The sequence below is a fragment of the Budorcas taxicolor genome, chromosome 19 (genome assembly GCF_023091745.1).
Source record: "Budorcas taxicolor isolate Tak-1 chromosome 19, Takin1.1, whole genome shotgun sequence".
Taxonomy (NCBI): Eukaryota; Metazoa; Chordata; class Mammalia; order Artiodactyla; family Bovidae; genus Budorcas; species Budorcas taxicolor.
This window is the reverse complement of record NC_068928.1, coordinates 12,422,881-12,439,472: the sequence shown is the minus strand read 5'-3', so window position 1 is coordinate 12,439,472 and position 16,592 is coordinate 12,422,881. Positions and strand designations below refer to the sequence as shown.

The following is a 16,592-nucleotide window of genomic DNA, read 5'->3' as shown; positions in this document are numbered from 1 at the left end:
TCCTGCAAGGGATCATCGCAACCCGGGGATTGAACCTGCGCCTCCAGCATCTCCTTCTTGCAGGCAGATTCTTTACCACTGAACCACTAGGGAAGTTTCCTTATTCCTTATGAGTAGTTTTTAAAAACATACACAGCTTTCCTTTCTTTCTGACTGCAATTGTAAAGTATATTCATCATCCTTAAAAATGCAGACAATATGCAAAGAAAGTGAAAAATCACCCTCGATATTTTGAAGTGTATCTTTCAAAACTTTTTTCTATATATATAAATACATACAAAAATGGGATCATACCACCCTGCCAAATTACCTATGACGTTTTTCACAGAACTAGAACAAATAATCCTAAAATTTATATGGAATCATAAAAGATCCAAATTGCCAAAGCAATCATGAGGAAAAAGAAAAAAGTAGGAGGCCTAACACTCCCAGACTTAAGATGATACTACAAAGCTACAGTATCAGAATAGCATGGTATTAGCACAAAAACTGACATACGGATCAATAGAATAGAATAGAGAAATAAACCCACACACCTAAGCCGATTAGTCTTCAACAAAGAAGGTAAGAATATACAAACGGAAAAAAAAATCTTTCTCCAAGTGGTGCTGGGAAAGCTGGAGAGCCACAAGCAAACCAATGAAGCTAGAACACACTCTCACACTGTACACAAAAATAAACTCAAAATGGCTTAAAGACTTAAGTACAAGACATGACACTGTAAAAACTTCTAGAAGAGAATATAAGCAAAACATTCTCTGACATAAATTGTACCAATATTTTCTTAGATCTGTCTCCCAAGGCAATAGAAATAAAAGCAAAAATAAACAAATGGAACCTAATCAAACTTAGAAGCTTTTACACAGCAAAGGAAACCATAAAGAAAATGAAAAGACAACCATGAACTGGGAGAAAATATGTGCAGATACTGTGACCAACAAGGGCTTAATGTCCAAAATAAACAAACAGCTCATACAACTTGATAAGAAAATAACAAACAACTCAATCAAAAAATGGGCAGAAAACCTAAATAGACATTTCTCCAAAGAAGACATACAGATGGCCAACAGGCACATAAAAAGATACTCAGCATCACTAATTATTATAGAAATGCAAATCAAAATCACAATCAGCTACCACCTCACGCTGGTCAGAATGGTCATTACTATTTTTTTTTTTTAATCTACAAATAAAAAGTGCTGGGGAGGATGTGGAGAAAAGGGAACCCTCCTACACTGTTAGTGTGAATGTAAATTGGTGGAAATGGAAAACAGTATGGAGGTCCTCAAAAACTAAAAACAGAGTTGCCACATGATTCAGCAGTCCAACTCCTGGGCTTATATCAAACAAAAACCATAATTCAAAAAGATACATGCACCCCTACGTTTATAGCAGCAGAATTCGGAAAGCCAAGACATGGACCAACCCAAACGTCAGGTGGCAGACGAGTGGTTAAAGGTGTGCCACATACACATACAATGGAATACTACTCAGACGTGAAAAGGGAAGAACGCCATTTGCAGCAATATGGATGGACCTAGAGAGGTCCTAGGCCCTTCCTTCCTAAGTGAAGGAAGCCAGAAACAGTAAGACAAATGCCATATAGTATTGCTTATAAGTGGGATCTAAAATATGGCTCAGGGGCTTCGCTGGTGGCTCAAGTAAAGAATCCACCTGCCAGTGCAGGAGACACGGGTTCAGTCCCTCTTCTGGGAAGACCCCACATGCCACGGAGCCATTAAGCCCAGGTGCCGCAACTACGGAGCCTGTGTTCTAGAGCCTGTGAGCCGGAAATACTGAGCTCACGCGCTGCAGCTCTTGAAGCCTGAGCACCCTAGAGCCCATGCTCCCAAACAGGGAAAGCCACCAAAATGAGAAGCCCGTGTACCGCAACTAGAGAGAAGCCCCACCCTCCGCAACTGGAGAGAAGCCTGTGCGACAACAAAGATTCAGCACAGCCAAAAAAAGGAAAAACTAAGCTAAAAGTAGATACAATAAAAATTTTATTATAAAATATGACACAAATGAACCTATCTACGAAACGGAAATAGGCTCACAGACAGAACAGACTTGCTGCCATCAGAGAGGGGCTGTGGGGGAAGGGTGGCTTAGGGGTTTGGGATTAATAGATGCAAGCTATTACACAGAGCATGGTAAATAGGGAGCTATATTCCATATCCTGTGATAAACCATAATAGAAAATAATAAGAGAAAGAATGTATATCTATGTATAACTGATCACTTTATTGTACAGTAAAAATCAGCACAACATTGTAAATCAACTATACATACACCAATAAAATAAATGGGATCATACCATACACGGTGTTTTAGTTTGTTTTCCACATCATTAAATATAGAGTAGTAATTTAAAATTTTAAAAATTTAATTCATATTTAATCTAAATTATTCATATAAATTTAATTTGTATAGTGAAAGTCAGTCGTATCTTAATAGTTAAGCTTCCTTTGCGGCTCACATGGCCAAGAATCTGCCAGCAATGCAGGAGACTCGCATTGGATCCCTGGGTGGGGAAGATCCCCTGGAGAAGATCGCAACCTATTCCAGTATTCTTGCCTAGAGAATTCCATGGACAGAGGAGGCTGGCGGGCTATAGTCCATGGAGTCACAGAATCAGACATGTATTTTAATAATCAGTACTATTTTAGTAGTGAAGTATTTTTTAATTGACTTTAACTTTAATATTAGAGTAGTATTTTTTAAAGTATTGATGTGCCACAGTTTATTTACCCTTTCCTATCCATGACAGCTGTTTCCAAACTGTTACCCCCGTAACTTTCCTCATTTACATCTTCTCTGCTGCTGCTGCTGCTCCTGTCTCTTCAGTCATGCTGGACTCTGTGCGACCCTCTGGACAGCAGCCCTCCAGGCTCCTCTGTCCACAGGATTCTCCAGGCAAGAATACTGGAGTGGGTTGCCATTTCCTTCTCCTACATATTCTCTCCATAGGGCTAATTCCTCTAAGTAGATATGGGAAAGAATCTGCCTGCAATGGGGGAGACACAAGCTTGACTCCTGGGTTGGGAAGATCTCCTGGAGAAGGAAATGACAATCCACTCCAGTATTCTTGCCTGGAGAGAATTCCATGGACAGAGGAGCCTGGCAGGCTACAGTCCATGGAGTCTCAAAGAGTCAGACATGACCAAGCGCCTACACTTTCAGAATTTATGGGTCAAAGCAAATGCCTATTAAAAAAAAAATGTATTACATTTTGTAATACATTTTTAAGAAAAAACTAATTACCACTCCCAATAGAAGTGTGCCAAAGATTTCCTCTTCCCCTCACTCTTGCCAATATAATTACCCTTCTTAAAACAGCTGAAAAATAATCTTGAATTAATGTTCAGAGAACACTCTTTCCAGTTTGGAAACAAACCCACCTTGTCCTCTAGGAAAGTCAAAGCGCAGTCGCTCAGTTGCGTCCGACTCTTTGCAACCCCATGGACTGTGGCCCACCAGGCTCCTCTGTCTATGGGATGCTCCAGGCAAAGAATATTGGAGTGAGTTGCCATTTCCTTCTGCAGGGGATCTTTCCTACCCAGGGATGGAGCCTGGGACTCCCTCATGGCCGGCAGATTCTTGACCATCTGAGCCACCCGGGAAGCCTACAACGTCGTTAAATATTCCTGTCAGTCGCAGGTGCCGCCGCCAGATGGCGAGAGAGAGGCCTGGGAAGACCGTGCGGCAGCAAGTGTCGGCAGACGGCACGCTGACTCCTGCTGTCGAAGGCGGGGGAGAGGACAGAACGGGGTGGAGAAAACGGGACCCGGGCCCAGAAGACAGGAAGGGCCGGCCAGCAGAGGGTGTCCAGCGATCCAAAGAAGAAGATGCTGGTTAGGTGAGGGGACCGGGGCGGCAGTCTTACCACCGCCCTGACCCGCCCGGCGAGCTGACGGGGGATGCAAGGGGCCGCGTTAGAGACGAGCGGCGGCGTGGCCGCGCGCCCCGGAGCGCCTCCAGGACAAGCCGGCCGGGGAGACGCGCGGACCCCGCCAGCCCCCTCTACGCCTGCGGCCTGGCTTCCCCCGAGGGCGACGCAGGAGGGAAAAGCCAGGCCGGCCGGACTCCTACCCGAACCTCGGCGCCGCCCCTCGTGGCGGCGGACCCAAGGCAAATAACGGGGATTCTGTGCTTCTCGGCTGGTGGTTCCAGGAAATGGGATCACGACGGAGACCTGGGGCTTCCCAGCCGTGATCCCGGGGCTTCCCTCGTGGCACGGTCGGTGAAGAATCCAGCTGCAGTGCAGGAACGTAAGAGACCTGGGTTCGATCCCTGGGTCAGGAAGATCCCTTGCAGAAGGAAATGGCAACCCACTCCAGTATTCTTGCCTGGAGAATCCCATGGACAAGGAACCTGGCGAGCAACAGTCCATGGGGTCACAAGTATCGGACACGACTGAGAGACTAAACCACCACCAGCCTTGGGACCTACCCCGGGGAAGAGGTACGAGGGTGGCTAGTATTTTCGTATACTCCCTAAAAACACCACCACCATCCACCCACAACCCAGCACAGTGGGTTCCTTCCCTCCTGGAGGCTACGGACGATGGAAGAGAAGATGCATCCCAGGGGAGCTTGAGGATGCCACGTTCTCCCTGCATCCTCTACCCCATTGTCCCCGGTCCGAAAAGGACGGCTACGAAACCTCTCTCCTCTCGGGGGGTGGGGGGGAGCCCACAGGCGAGCCCACTCTGAAACCGGGGGGCCTTGAATGGTACACAGGCAGGAGAATTATTCCTAAAGCTTTACCCAAGTTCAAAATCGACAGCACCCGACAGTGCTCTTTGGAGAAGGGGTGCCCGCCCCTCCTGGGCAGCTGTGAGCCCCGACAAAGTCTGGGGTGTGCCTGGCCCAAGCTGCTGGCTTGCAGGGCGGGCCCCGGGGCACCCGGAGGAACCCGGGCCGCGTGGGGGAGGGGCGCTGGGCGCTGTGTTGGCCGTTGCCATGGTTTTGCCCCGAGTTCCGAGCGCCACTCCCTGAGTCACTGGGGGCCCAGCAGCAGGAGGTGGGAAGCCTGAGGGGACCCGGGGAGTGCCGCTGTGGAGCCCATCAGCGCTCCTGCTGAGATGGAAGCCTCTGATGGGCAGGCGGACGAAAGGGAGGAGCCTCTAGAGCAGGTCAAGTGGGGCTAAGGGTGTGAGGGGGGAAGGAAAGCAGGACCTCAGGGGCTGGCTTGGGAAGGCAGAGAAGAGGACTGTCAAGGAAGAAGACGGGGAGCGGGGGCGGGAAATGGTGAGGTTCACCACTAAGGGACTGAAAGAACAAGAGAAGGTTAACTCCAGACAGATGCTTATCCAGGACATAGATACCTGGCAAGATGATGGGGGAGATTCCTGGCAAGACGATTGTCAGTTATGAACACTCACAGGCTGGTGTGTGTGTGTGTGTGTGTACATGGGTCATGGTCTGTCTGGTTTATATGGAGTGTTTATCCAATTGACCAGCCAGGGTTCCCTCTCTCTGGAGTCTGGAGGAGCCTGTGTCCTATTCTCTCTGCATCTTTCTCCCGCCCTTTCCCTGAAATTTCCCTGTGCCCCCGAACACAGGCAGGACTTAATGCTCACTTGTGTTTCGGCTCCCCCGTGAGGCACGCAGGATCTTAGTTCTTTGACCAAGGATTGAACCTGTGTCCCCTGCAGTGGAAACTTGGAGTCTTAACCACGATGCCGCCAGGGAAGTCCCCACGCTCCCTTTTCTGGGAGGCTTTTTAAAAGGCAGGTGTAAATCTCTTGTCAGTCTAATCCTGTGCTCTGACTTCAAGAGTTATTCTGAAGTCACCTCATTGTGATTCATGTTCAACTTCTTTTGCTTCAGCTTGCTGCCAGAAAGATCCTTCTCATCATCACCATTACTGTCACCCACTTTCCTGAGTGCCTGTTAGTCTGGCAAGAAGCTAAAGATTAGGGATACAAAGAACTGGGTCTGGGACTTAGGAACTCAATAAGTGTTTGTTGAATGAGCAAGTAAATGAATGATGATCCTTTCCCGCAAGGAGTTACTTAAGCATCTCGGGTACCCTCTGCTCATCTGTAACCAAAAATAAAGAGTTCTAGCCTTACAAAATCTGTGGGAGAATAAAATGAGTTAATGTTGGTACTTCCTTGAAGGTCCAGTGGTTAAGAATCCTCCTTGCAAATCAGGGGACATAGGTTCCATCCTTGGTCCAGGAATATCCCACATGCCTCAGAGCAACTAAGCCCCTGAGCCTATGAAGCCTGCAAGCCCTAGAGCCATGCTCCACAAGGGAAGCCATTGCAAAGAGAAGCCTTCATACCACCACAAAGAGTGGCTCCTGCTTGCCACAACTAAACAAAGCCCACATGCAGCAATAAAGACCCACTATGGTCAAAAAAAGTAAATAAATAAATTAAAAAATTTAAAAAAAGAATCCACCCTCCAATGCAGGGGACCCAGTTTCCATCCCTGGTTGGGGAACTAAGATCGCATATGCTGTGAAGTAACTAAGCATACTCACTGCAACTAGAGAACCCAAGCTCTGCAACTAGAGGGAAAGCCCACAAGCCACAATGAAGACCCAGTGCAGTCCTCTCCTCAAAACAAAGAAGTTAACCATACACAGAAAGAGTTCATTTCAGTCGCTCAGTTGTGTCCAACTCTTTGCGACCCCATGCACTGCAGCACACCAGGCTTCCCTGTCCATCACCAACTGCCGAAATCTACCCAAACCCATGTCCATTGAGTCGGTGATGCCATCCAACCATCTCATCCTCTGTCGTCCCCTTCTCCTCCTGCCTTCAATCTTTCCCAGCATCAGGGTCTTTTCCAGTGAGTCAGTTTTTCCCATCAGGTGGCCAAAGTTATTGGAGCTTCAGCTTCAGCATGAGTCCTTCTAATGAATATTCAGGACTGATCTCCTTTAGGATGGACTGGTTGGATATCCTTGCAGTCCAAGAGACTCTCTCAAGAGTCTTCTCCAACACCACAGTTCAAAAGCAGCAATTCTTTGGCGCTCAGCTTTCTTTATGATCCAAAAGAAAAAGAGTTAAGTGCTTTGCAAAGTTAGTTAGTATACAGAGCTATAATATTGTACAAGAAATGGATTAGGTGGTCTTGGTTTTCTAAGCAGGGATTCTCAGAGATGGGTTTCCTTTGCCCAGGGCTCACTGGCCTGAGAGCTGGGTCAAGGAGGAGGTCACCGGGAAAATGGAGAGGGGCTTTGGCTGGCGTCTGGATCAGTGCTTGCCCAGCACTGCCTCTCAGGAGCAGTAGCCCTAGGCCCCAGCTGACTGCTGCCCCTGTCTCCTCCAGGGGATGAATGCACCCAGCTTAGAGAAGAGCTCCAATACCGCCCCAGCCAAAGACTCCCTTGTGCGCCATGCCAAGGGCCTTGACCGGGACACCTTCAAAATTGTGAGTAAGGGGCCAGCCTGGGGCTTGTACCCTGTTCCCCACAGGTCAGGAGATCTGGGTCGGAAGCTGGCAGGCCTCGGATCCATAGTTCACGGCCCCACTGGACACCCTCCTGGGAAGGAAGTGGCCTTCTCACATAACACTGGGTCGGAAGGGCTGCACCTGGGCCACCTGTTGGCTATGTGGGGCTGTCCCACTTTCTCTTCTTTCTCCTATGGCCCCTCATTTCCCCTGTTGCCTCTTCAGTGTAAAGAATATCTAAGGCCACTGAAGAAATTCCTGCGAAAGCTGCACCTGCCAAAGGACCTTCCGCAGAAGAAAAAACTGAAGTACATGAAGCAGAGCCTGGTGATCCTAGGGGACCACATCAACACCTTTCTGCAGCACTACTGCCGAGCCTGGGAAATCAAGCACTGGAAGAAGTAGGACAGCCTCCCTACCCTGACCATGACCCTCTCTCCTGGGCCACTCCATCCAGAATCGAGGTCACTCCTTAGTGCAAATCTCCTAGTCCTTCACCTTAGTGTGGAAGGGTCAGGATCCTGGAGTGAGTGTGGTGAAGAGTGGTGGAGAGAACAGCACCCTCTAGTGACTCAGGGCAGCACTGATTGGATAAAGGACTCTCCTCACCCGGGGACAGGAGTTCAGTTTGGTTGCTCAGTGGTCTCTTTGCGACCCCATGGACTGCTGCACGCCAGGCCTCCCTGTCCATTACTAACTCCTGGTGTTTACTCAAACTCATGTACATGGAGTCGCTGATGCCATCCAACCATCTCATCCTCTGTCATCCCCTTTTCCTCCCGCCTTCAATCCCTCCCAGCATCAGGGTCTTTTCAAATGAGTCAGCTCTTTGCATCAGGTGGCCAAAGTATTGGAGTTTCAGCTTCAGCATCAGTCCTTCCAATAAACATTCCGGACTGATCTCCTTTAGGATGGACTGGTTGGATCTCCTTGCAGTCCAAGGGACTCTCAAGAATCTTCTCCAACACCACAGTTCAAAAACGTCAATTCTTCAGCGCTCAGCTTTCTTTATGGTCCAACTATCATATCCATACACGACTACTGGAAAAATCATAGCCTTGACTAGATGGACCTTTGTTGGCAAAGAAATGTCTCTGCTTTTTAATATGCTGTCTAGGTTGGTCCTAACTTTTCTTCCAAGGAGAAAGCACCTTTTAATTTCATGGCTGCAGTCACCATCCACAGTGATTTTGGAGCCCCCCAAAATAAAATCTGACACTGTTTCCACTGTTTCCCCATCTGTTTGCCATGAAAGGATAGGAATGGATGCCAAGATCTTAATTTTCTGAATGTTGAGCTTTAAGCCAACTTTTTCACTCTCCTCTTTCACTTTCATCAAGAGGCTCTTTAGTTCTTGGCTTTCTGCCATAAGGGTGGTGTCATCTGCATATCTGAGGTTATTGATATTTCTCCCGGCAATCTTGATTCCAGCTTGTGCTTCCTCCAGCCCAGCGTTTCTAATGATGTACCCTGTATAGAAGTTAAATAAGCAGGGTGACAATATACAGGCTTGACGTACTCATTTCCCTATTTGGAGTCTGGGAAAGAACTCTGATAGAATAACTGCTGTGTGCAGTGGGGCCTCATCACCAAATACAGGGGATTCAAGGCCTGGAGAATCCTGCCCTCCATGCGCCCAACCAAAAATTCAGGGGGCAGGGGTGGTCCGTATCTCCCCGGTGGTCCTGGCCATAAGGCAGATGCGGGAGGGAGAGAGGCTGGGCTCCTCCCCTCTCAGCCTCGGCCCCGCCCCCTCAGCCTCGTTTCCCCTGCCTTTCAGGATGCTCTGGCGGTTTGTCTCCCTCTTCTCAGAGCTGGAGGCGAAGCAGCTTCGCAAACTCTACAAATATACCAAGAACAACCAGACCACCAAGTTCCTGGTGAGGCTCCTCCCTGGCCGGCAGAGGGCTGGGTGGCGCGTTCTTGAATTGTAGGGGGAGGTCTGAGCCTGAAGGGCTGTGCTTTTTTTTGGCCACAGCACGTGGCATGAGGGATCTTAGTTACCTGACCAGGGATGGAATCTGGGCCCCCAGGGGTGAAAGTGCGGAATCCTCAACACTGGACTGGCAGGAAACTTCCTGAAGAGCCCTCTGATAGAACAAGTACACTTTAGTCCTTCCCATATTGCCTGAGGAAAACTCCACTGCCTCCCAGGTGGGCACAGAGTGGGCTCATGAGGCCGAGACAGCTTCACCGTCCACCACCACACCCTGAGCAGGAGCAAGGACGTTCCTGAGGAGCCGTGGGTGGGGACGACCCAGGCCAGGCAATGAGGCATAGCCAGCTTCAGGGAGGCTATGGAGACCATTACAAAGGCCAGAGGATAAATATCCCAGGTAGGCTTTGTCCCAAAACAGTGATTCGCAAACATTTTAATCTCAGATCACTTCTCCCCTCTTAATTTTTGTGATGCTTAGTTGCAAAGTTGCATCTGACTCTTTGCAACTCCATGGACTGTAGCCTGACAGACTCCTTGGTCCATGGGATTTCCCAGGAAGGAATGCTGGAGTGGGTTGCCATTGCCTTCTCCAGGGGATCTTCCCGACCCACGAGTCAAACCTGTGTCTTCTGCATTGGCATGCATGTTCTTTACCTCTGAGCCACCAGGGAATCCCATAACCCCACAAAATGTGTTTGTATCAGTTCAGTTCAGTTGCTCAGTCGTGTCCGACTCTTTGCGACCCCGTGAATCGCAGCACGCCAGGCCTCCCTGTCCATCACCAACTCCTGGAGTTCACTCAGACTCATGTCCATCGAGTCGGTGATGCCATCCAGCCAGCTCATCCTCTGTCGTCCCCTTCTCCTCCTGCCCCCAATCCCTCCCAGCATCAAAGTCTTTTCCAATGAGTCAACGCTTCACATGAGGTGGCCAGAGTACTGGAGTTTCAGCTTCAGCATCATTTCTTCCAAAGAAATCCCAGGGCTGATCTCCTTCAGAATGGATTGGTTGGATCTCCTTGCAGTCCAAGGGACTCTCAAGAGTCTTCTCCAACACCACAGTTTAAAAGCATCAGTTCTTCGGCGCTCAGCCTTCTTCACAGTCCAACTCTCACATCCATACATGACTGCTGGAAATGTGTTTGTATAGGTTACATCTATTGATATTTGCCCTACTAGTAATTAAAGCTGAAGAAAAAGTTCAAAATATGTACCTGCTAATCATTTAAAATCAAGGAGCCCATTATATGTTAACATAATTTTTATGAGAGATAACTCATATTTGTATTTTCCGAAACAAATTTAGTGAGAGGAGTGACATTGCTTTCTATTTTTGCAGATCTTTTAGTGTCTGGCTTAATAGAAGACACTTGGCTTCTCATATCTGCTTTTGCTCAATCTCTTACGATATAATGATTTGGTACATAAGAAAATCCAGCCTCCTACTGATATATATATATATATATATATATATATATATATATATATATAAAATTATTAATAGAAAGGAGAGGAGTATTTTATTAGCGTTTTCAGATAAAGGTGAATATTTTTTGACACCAAAACTCAGCAAGTGGCAGTTACTTAACTGCAATATTGAATCTGAAACCATATCAGTGGATGTTTGTTTATTAAGCTGTTTATTTTTGTGTTTTTTTTTACCACATCACACAGCAGGATCTTAGTTCCTTGACCAGGACTGAACCCATGCTTCCTGCAGAGCAAGTGCAGAGTCCTAACCACTGGACCATCAGGGAATTCCTTCAATGAATGTTTTAAAATAGACTTTTTTAAAAAAAGCAGTTTTAGGTTTATAGAATAATTGGGGGTAAAGCACAGAGTTCCCATACTTACCCTTTCCTGTTTTCCTTGTTATTAACACCTTGCATTGGAGGGGTACATTCGTATCTTTGATGAGCCAATATGGATACACTGTTAACAAATAATGTCCGTCGTTTACATTAAGGTGTATTCCTTGTTTTGTACATTCTGTAGGTTTTGACAAATATACAGTAACATGTATCCATCATAACAGTGGAAAAAGGAAGTTTCATTGCCCTAAAAATCCCCAGTGCTCTCCCTATTCATCCCCTCCTTCTCCCCTCAAGGCCCTTGGCAACCACTGATCTTTTAACTGTCTCCATGGTTTTTCCTCTTCTGGACTGTATAATCGGAAGGTATAGTTGGAATCATACAGTATGTAGCCTTTTCAGATTTGTTATCAATGAACTTTTCCCACTGGGTTACATTAGAATCCATTGATTTCTCTCCTGTACTCTTGAGTGGATCCCACTTTTCAGGCGGTTTGTGAGGTCAGAATATTTCACAGAGCACCCTTTGAGAAGCACTATCCAAAAGGATAATTACAGGGAACAGTCTTTATGTACTAGGAGACTTTATGTTCCTTCATGTCATTCTTCAAAAGTAACCCTAGGTGGTAATTAGAATTATTGTCCACAGTGTATAAAGGAGGGTGCCTAATCTAGGGAGGTGAAGGAACTTGATCCAGACCACGCAGCAAATGGGAAGGACAGAGCTGGGTTCAAACATAATCTCATTCAACGGAGAGCCCTGCTCTGACCTTATCCTGCCCATTGCTCCAGCTGGGCAACTATAATGGCATCCTCTGATCACTCAGTTGGTAAAGAATCCTCCTCTAATGGAGGAGACTCCAGTTCAATTCCTGGGTTAGGAAGATCCCCTGGAGAAGGGATAGGCTACCCAGTAGCCTTGGGCCAGTATTCTTGGGCTTCCCTTGTGGCTCAGCTGGGAAAGAACTGCCTACAATGCAGGAGACCTGGGTTCAATCCCTGGGTTGGGAAGATCCCCCGGAGAAGAGAAAGGCTACCCACACCAGTATTCTGGCCAGGAGAATTCCATGGACTGTATGGTCTATGGGGTCACAAAGAGTTGGATGTGACTTTCAGCTTCTCTGTGGGTCTTTATTTCATTCTCTGAACATGAATGTGGGGATAGATTCAGTGATTCCTTTTAAGAATATGAGGAGCTGCCATTTTAGTCATTCCTAGATTTCAGCAGCCAAGGAACTTTCAAAAGATGTTTCCAGGCTCTCGATTTTAATTTTGCAAAGGACTTTAAAAAATAAGCACCAGGATTTCCCTGGGGGTCCAGTGGCTAAGACTCTGCCCAATGCAGGGGAGCCGGGTTCAATCCCTGGTCAGGGAATTACATCCCACATGCAGCAACTAACTGAGTTCTAATGCCACAACTAAAGATCCCACACACTACAACTAAAACCCAGCACAGCCATGCATGCCTAGTTGCTTTAGTCGTTCGTGTCTGATTCTTTGCGACCCCATGGACTGCAGCCCGCCAGGCTTCTGCATCCATGGGGTTCTCCAGGCAGGAATACTGGAGTGGGTTGCCATGCCCTCCCTCAGGGGATCTTCCTCACCTAGCACAGCCAAATAAATATTTTTTTTAAGTCCCATTGTGTAATTACAAACACATAAGACACTGTGCTCAAAAACGAGAGGGAGGAGATACTGCAAAGGAAAGACCCACCCAAGAAGACAGAGTTGGTAGCCTGGCCTCAAGATCCCCATGGTCCCCCCGCCGCCCCCCAACATCTGTGGTCCTCACTCCAGCCTGCCCAAGCGTGAGGCGCAGCCTGGCTGCAGCAGCTTCCTGATGCGGGCAGGGCTCTGGCTCTGGCTCTGGCAGGCGGGCCCCTCTCTCCTCCTCAACACTCTGGTCCCCTTGCAGGTGGCCTTCTGCCCCTTGGATGCCCCGGAGAGCTCCTTGCTGGCTGACCAGGAGGACAGTCTGCCCAAGCTCTGCACTGCCTGGGGGCTCCGCAGCCATCTCAGTGGCATGAAGGAGAGGCTGTCCAAGCTGCAGGCCCCGGGTCACCCGGCCTGCCTGCTGAAGGAGCTGAGAGCCAGGGGCCCCCGCAGGAGAGGTATGCCCGGAGGAGCGGCCCGTCTGCCTCCGGGAGCACCTGACCTGGTCCTCTTCTGGCCGCCCCATCTTCTCTTCTGCCCTGCATTTCTCTTTGTCCATTTTCCTTCCCCTTCTCCACTTTTTCTTTTCTCTTTGTCCCTCCTTCTCTTAGGTCGGCTCACTGTAGGAAATTTGAAAAGTTTGTGCGTGTACGCTCAGTCGTATCTGACCCCATAGACTGTCGCCTGCCAGGTGCCTCTCTCCCTGGGATTTGCCAGATAGGATAAAACAGAAAAGTCACCCATCACCCACAAGCAGGACTAATAATCATATTTAGGTGTGTTTCCTTCTTGTTCCGTCTCAGTTTCCCCCTGGAGGTCTCGGGAAATGTGCCTTGTCCAGCTAACAGGTAAACAAAGGCATGCTCCCGTACGATCAGAAGCAGAGCCATTTCTAGTGGCCAACAGCAGGGACTCTCAGGAAGTGGCCGAGCAGCAGGCTGTACCCTCCTGGTGTTGGGTGGGCTGTGGGTGGAAGGAAGGGGTCACTCCCTCAGGAAGGAGGCCGTCCAGCTAGGCCAGGCCAGTCCAGTGACCATGGCCCCTGGACTGAGGCTGTGGGCTTAAAGGACAGAGTCTTCAGTGAGGGGGGCCCAGCAAGGCTGGAGTCTGTGAAGGCCCGTTCCGGGCACTAAGGATCAGAGAGATGTTAGATCTCCTACCTCTCACCCTTCTGGAACTGGCTTCTGGGGCCACGTGTAGCTGTTCTTGCTTAGCTCCTGTGGGAGAAAATGAAAGCACACAGGGAAACCTAGGACCCCAGAGCACGGTCCTAAACTGGACCCAGGGTGTTTCTCTGAAGGTCGGGCCAGCCGGGGCCGCGCTCAGGGCCTTTTCAGCGGCCACAGCTGGACCAGAGGGAGCAGGGAAGTGAGGATGGGTCAATGAAGAGGGCCCAGAGCCCCAAACCCAGACCCGTGCCTGGGCTCTGTGGGGGCCTGTGGGTCTGGTGCCTACTGCTTAGATTGAGGAAGTGAAACATACAATGGAATGAAGGGCAGTCAGTATCATTAAGATGATTTGGATCCGGCAGTCCATGAATCAGATGAGCAAAGTGTGGTTCAGGCTTTTGAGCCAGCATTTCCCTGTACCAGGTGCATCGTGTCTCTTAATTTCACCCATCCCTGCAGCACCCGGAGGAGCTGGGCATGACCATCCCCCTTTCACTAATGATCAACCTCAGGTCATAGGGCAAAGGGTAGGTCCGGAGATTTGGAAGGAGGTAGGTTTGGGACAGGCTTTAGAGAAAGGAAAAAGGAGAGAGATGGGGGAGACACAGAAGTGGAAGGGAGTTCCGTGTGGAGGTGAGGCAGTGAGCACACAGGCTGGGCTTGGAGGCGAAGGGTGGAGAGAAAGGGCTAGAGTGGCAGGTAACAGGGAGAAGCTGCAGATGGCGTGTTAAGTTGGGCTTGAAATTGTGATTCTTTTTTTTAAGTGTTTTTTAAAAAACTTCTTTATTTGGGTCTTCGTTTCGGCACTCGGGACCCTCAGTCTTTGTTGTAGCATGCGGGACCTTTAGTTACAGCATGTGAACTCTGTAGAGGCATGTGGGCTGCAAGTGGGATCTAGTTCCCTGACCGGAGATGGAACCCTGGCCTCCGCCACTGGGAGTGCACAGTCCTAGTCACTGGGCCACCAGGGATGCCCCTGAAATTGTAATTCTTAAAATAACATTTCATCACAAACACAAGCATATCCTAGAAAATTAGATAAAACAAATTAACAAAAAATAAGAAAATGTAAACATCACATTGTCATCCAGTTACCACTTTCCAGATGCTTTTCATGTGTATAAACACCTGTATTAAACCAAAATGAGACCATGCTATATGTGTGGTTTTGACTTGAACTTGCTTTTTTCAGATAATTATAGAAACCTTCCATGTCAACATCTTCATTGAATTAAATACTCCATTTTCAAATTTTCCCAATAGTCAAAGATACCTTTTGCACTTAATTTCCCAAACCACGCATTTCACCTGGTTCTGTCTCTTGAGTCGCTTTTAACCAGTCTCCCTTTTCTTCCACCCCGACGTGCTGAAGAGATCAGGCTACTGTCCTGCAGACCGTTCCTCTTCCTGCTTTTTTCTTGTTGCTTCCATTTGGCATCTCTGAAGCTTGTTTCTCTCGGAGCAGCATTGTAGGTCAAGGGTCCCCATGGATTTGTGTTAAACACATTTCTGACTGGCATACGTTTCAGGCGAGGTGCTATTCTTCATCCTGTGTTACATGAGAAAACGCATACTACCAGGTGGGGCCACCACGACCGGGTGAATCCCTGAGTCTATCATGCAATTAAACGTGAGCTGTGCGGGGGCTCCCCTGGCAGTCCAGTGGTTGAGAATCCACCTTCCAATGCAGGGGATGCAAGTTCCATCCCTGGTTGGGAAACAGATTTCACATGCCTCAGGGCAACTAAATTCTCCCGCCCACAGGGGGCAACCAAGATCCCACATGCTGCAACGAAGCGACACAGCCAACAATAAATAAATATTTCTTTTTTAAAAAAGAAAAGATCAGTGAAATCGACACCATCCCCCCAAATACGAGCTTCATGGTGTTCCTTGGGCACTGTGTTCATGAATCAGTTCTTTATTTTTTTCACGAGTCAGTTCTTAAGTAAAAAGATGGCAATGATGTTTGCAAACAACCCAGCAGCAAAGTACTGGAAACCGGGGAGTGAATGGAGACAGGAGTGGAGAGGAATCACAGAAGCCAGAGGTCGGTCCTGACTGCGCCCCGGGCTTAGACTTTGAGCAACCCATTTCCTTACTCTGCACCTGCGTGCGATCCCTCAGCTGTAAACTGGGGTGATTCCATCTGCCTACCCCACAGAGTTTCTGTGAGAAACGGGTAAGGGACTTAGGTTGAAAGCAAGGTAAGCTTTTGTTGCTCTTCCCACCACAGCCGGCAAATGTTACAGGCTGAGAGTCTCTATTTGTGATGTCATCAGCACTGTCTCTGACCTTCCTCTTTTTCAGGTTCTAAGCTTCCTCAAGAGCCGAAACTCAAGAGAAGGAGGATTAAGGAAGCCCCAGACACTCCAGAGACCGGTCCGTAGAAGACCCAGCTGGGGCTGAGGACCAGCTTGCCCTGGATCCTAGAGCACTTGCCCTTGAGGGGAGGGGGATATGAGGGACCAGTGAGGGGAAAGAAGAAGCTGTCTTTATCAAAAGGATGCTCAGTCTTAATTGTGCATAAGTGGGACAAGGAAATAAACATCCTTTAGACAGTTCAACTTGGCTAATCATTGTCATTCATTTTTTTAAAGTTATTTATT

At 48.3% G+C, this 16,592-nt stretch overlaps 1 protein-coding gene across 1 annotated transcript; it reads left to right on the top strand.

Annotated features, from left to right (window-relative positions):
* The first annotated feature begins 5,086 nt into the window (after positions 1 to 5,086).
* On the top strand, positions 5,087 to 16,373 carry CHCT1 (CHD1 helical C-terminal domain containing 1). The gene is made up of 6 exons (XM_052658892.1): positions 5,087 to 5,137; positions 7,290 to 7,391; positions 7,638 to 7,813; positions 9,193 to 9,292; positions 13,077 to 13,272; positions 16,294 to 16,373. The coding sequence occupies exons 1-6, from the start codon at positions 5,087 to 5,089 to the stop codon at positions 16,371 to 16,373; spliced, it is 705 nt and encodes a 234-aa protein (XP_052514852.1).
* The last annotated feature ends 219 nt before the right edge of the window (positions 16,374 to 16,592 follow it).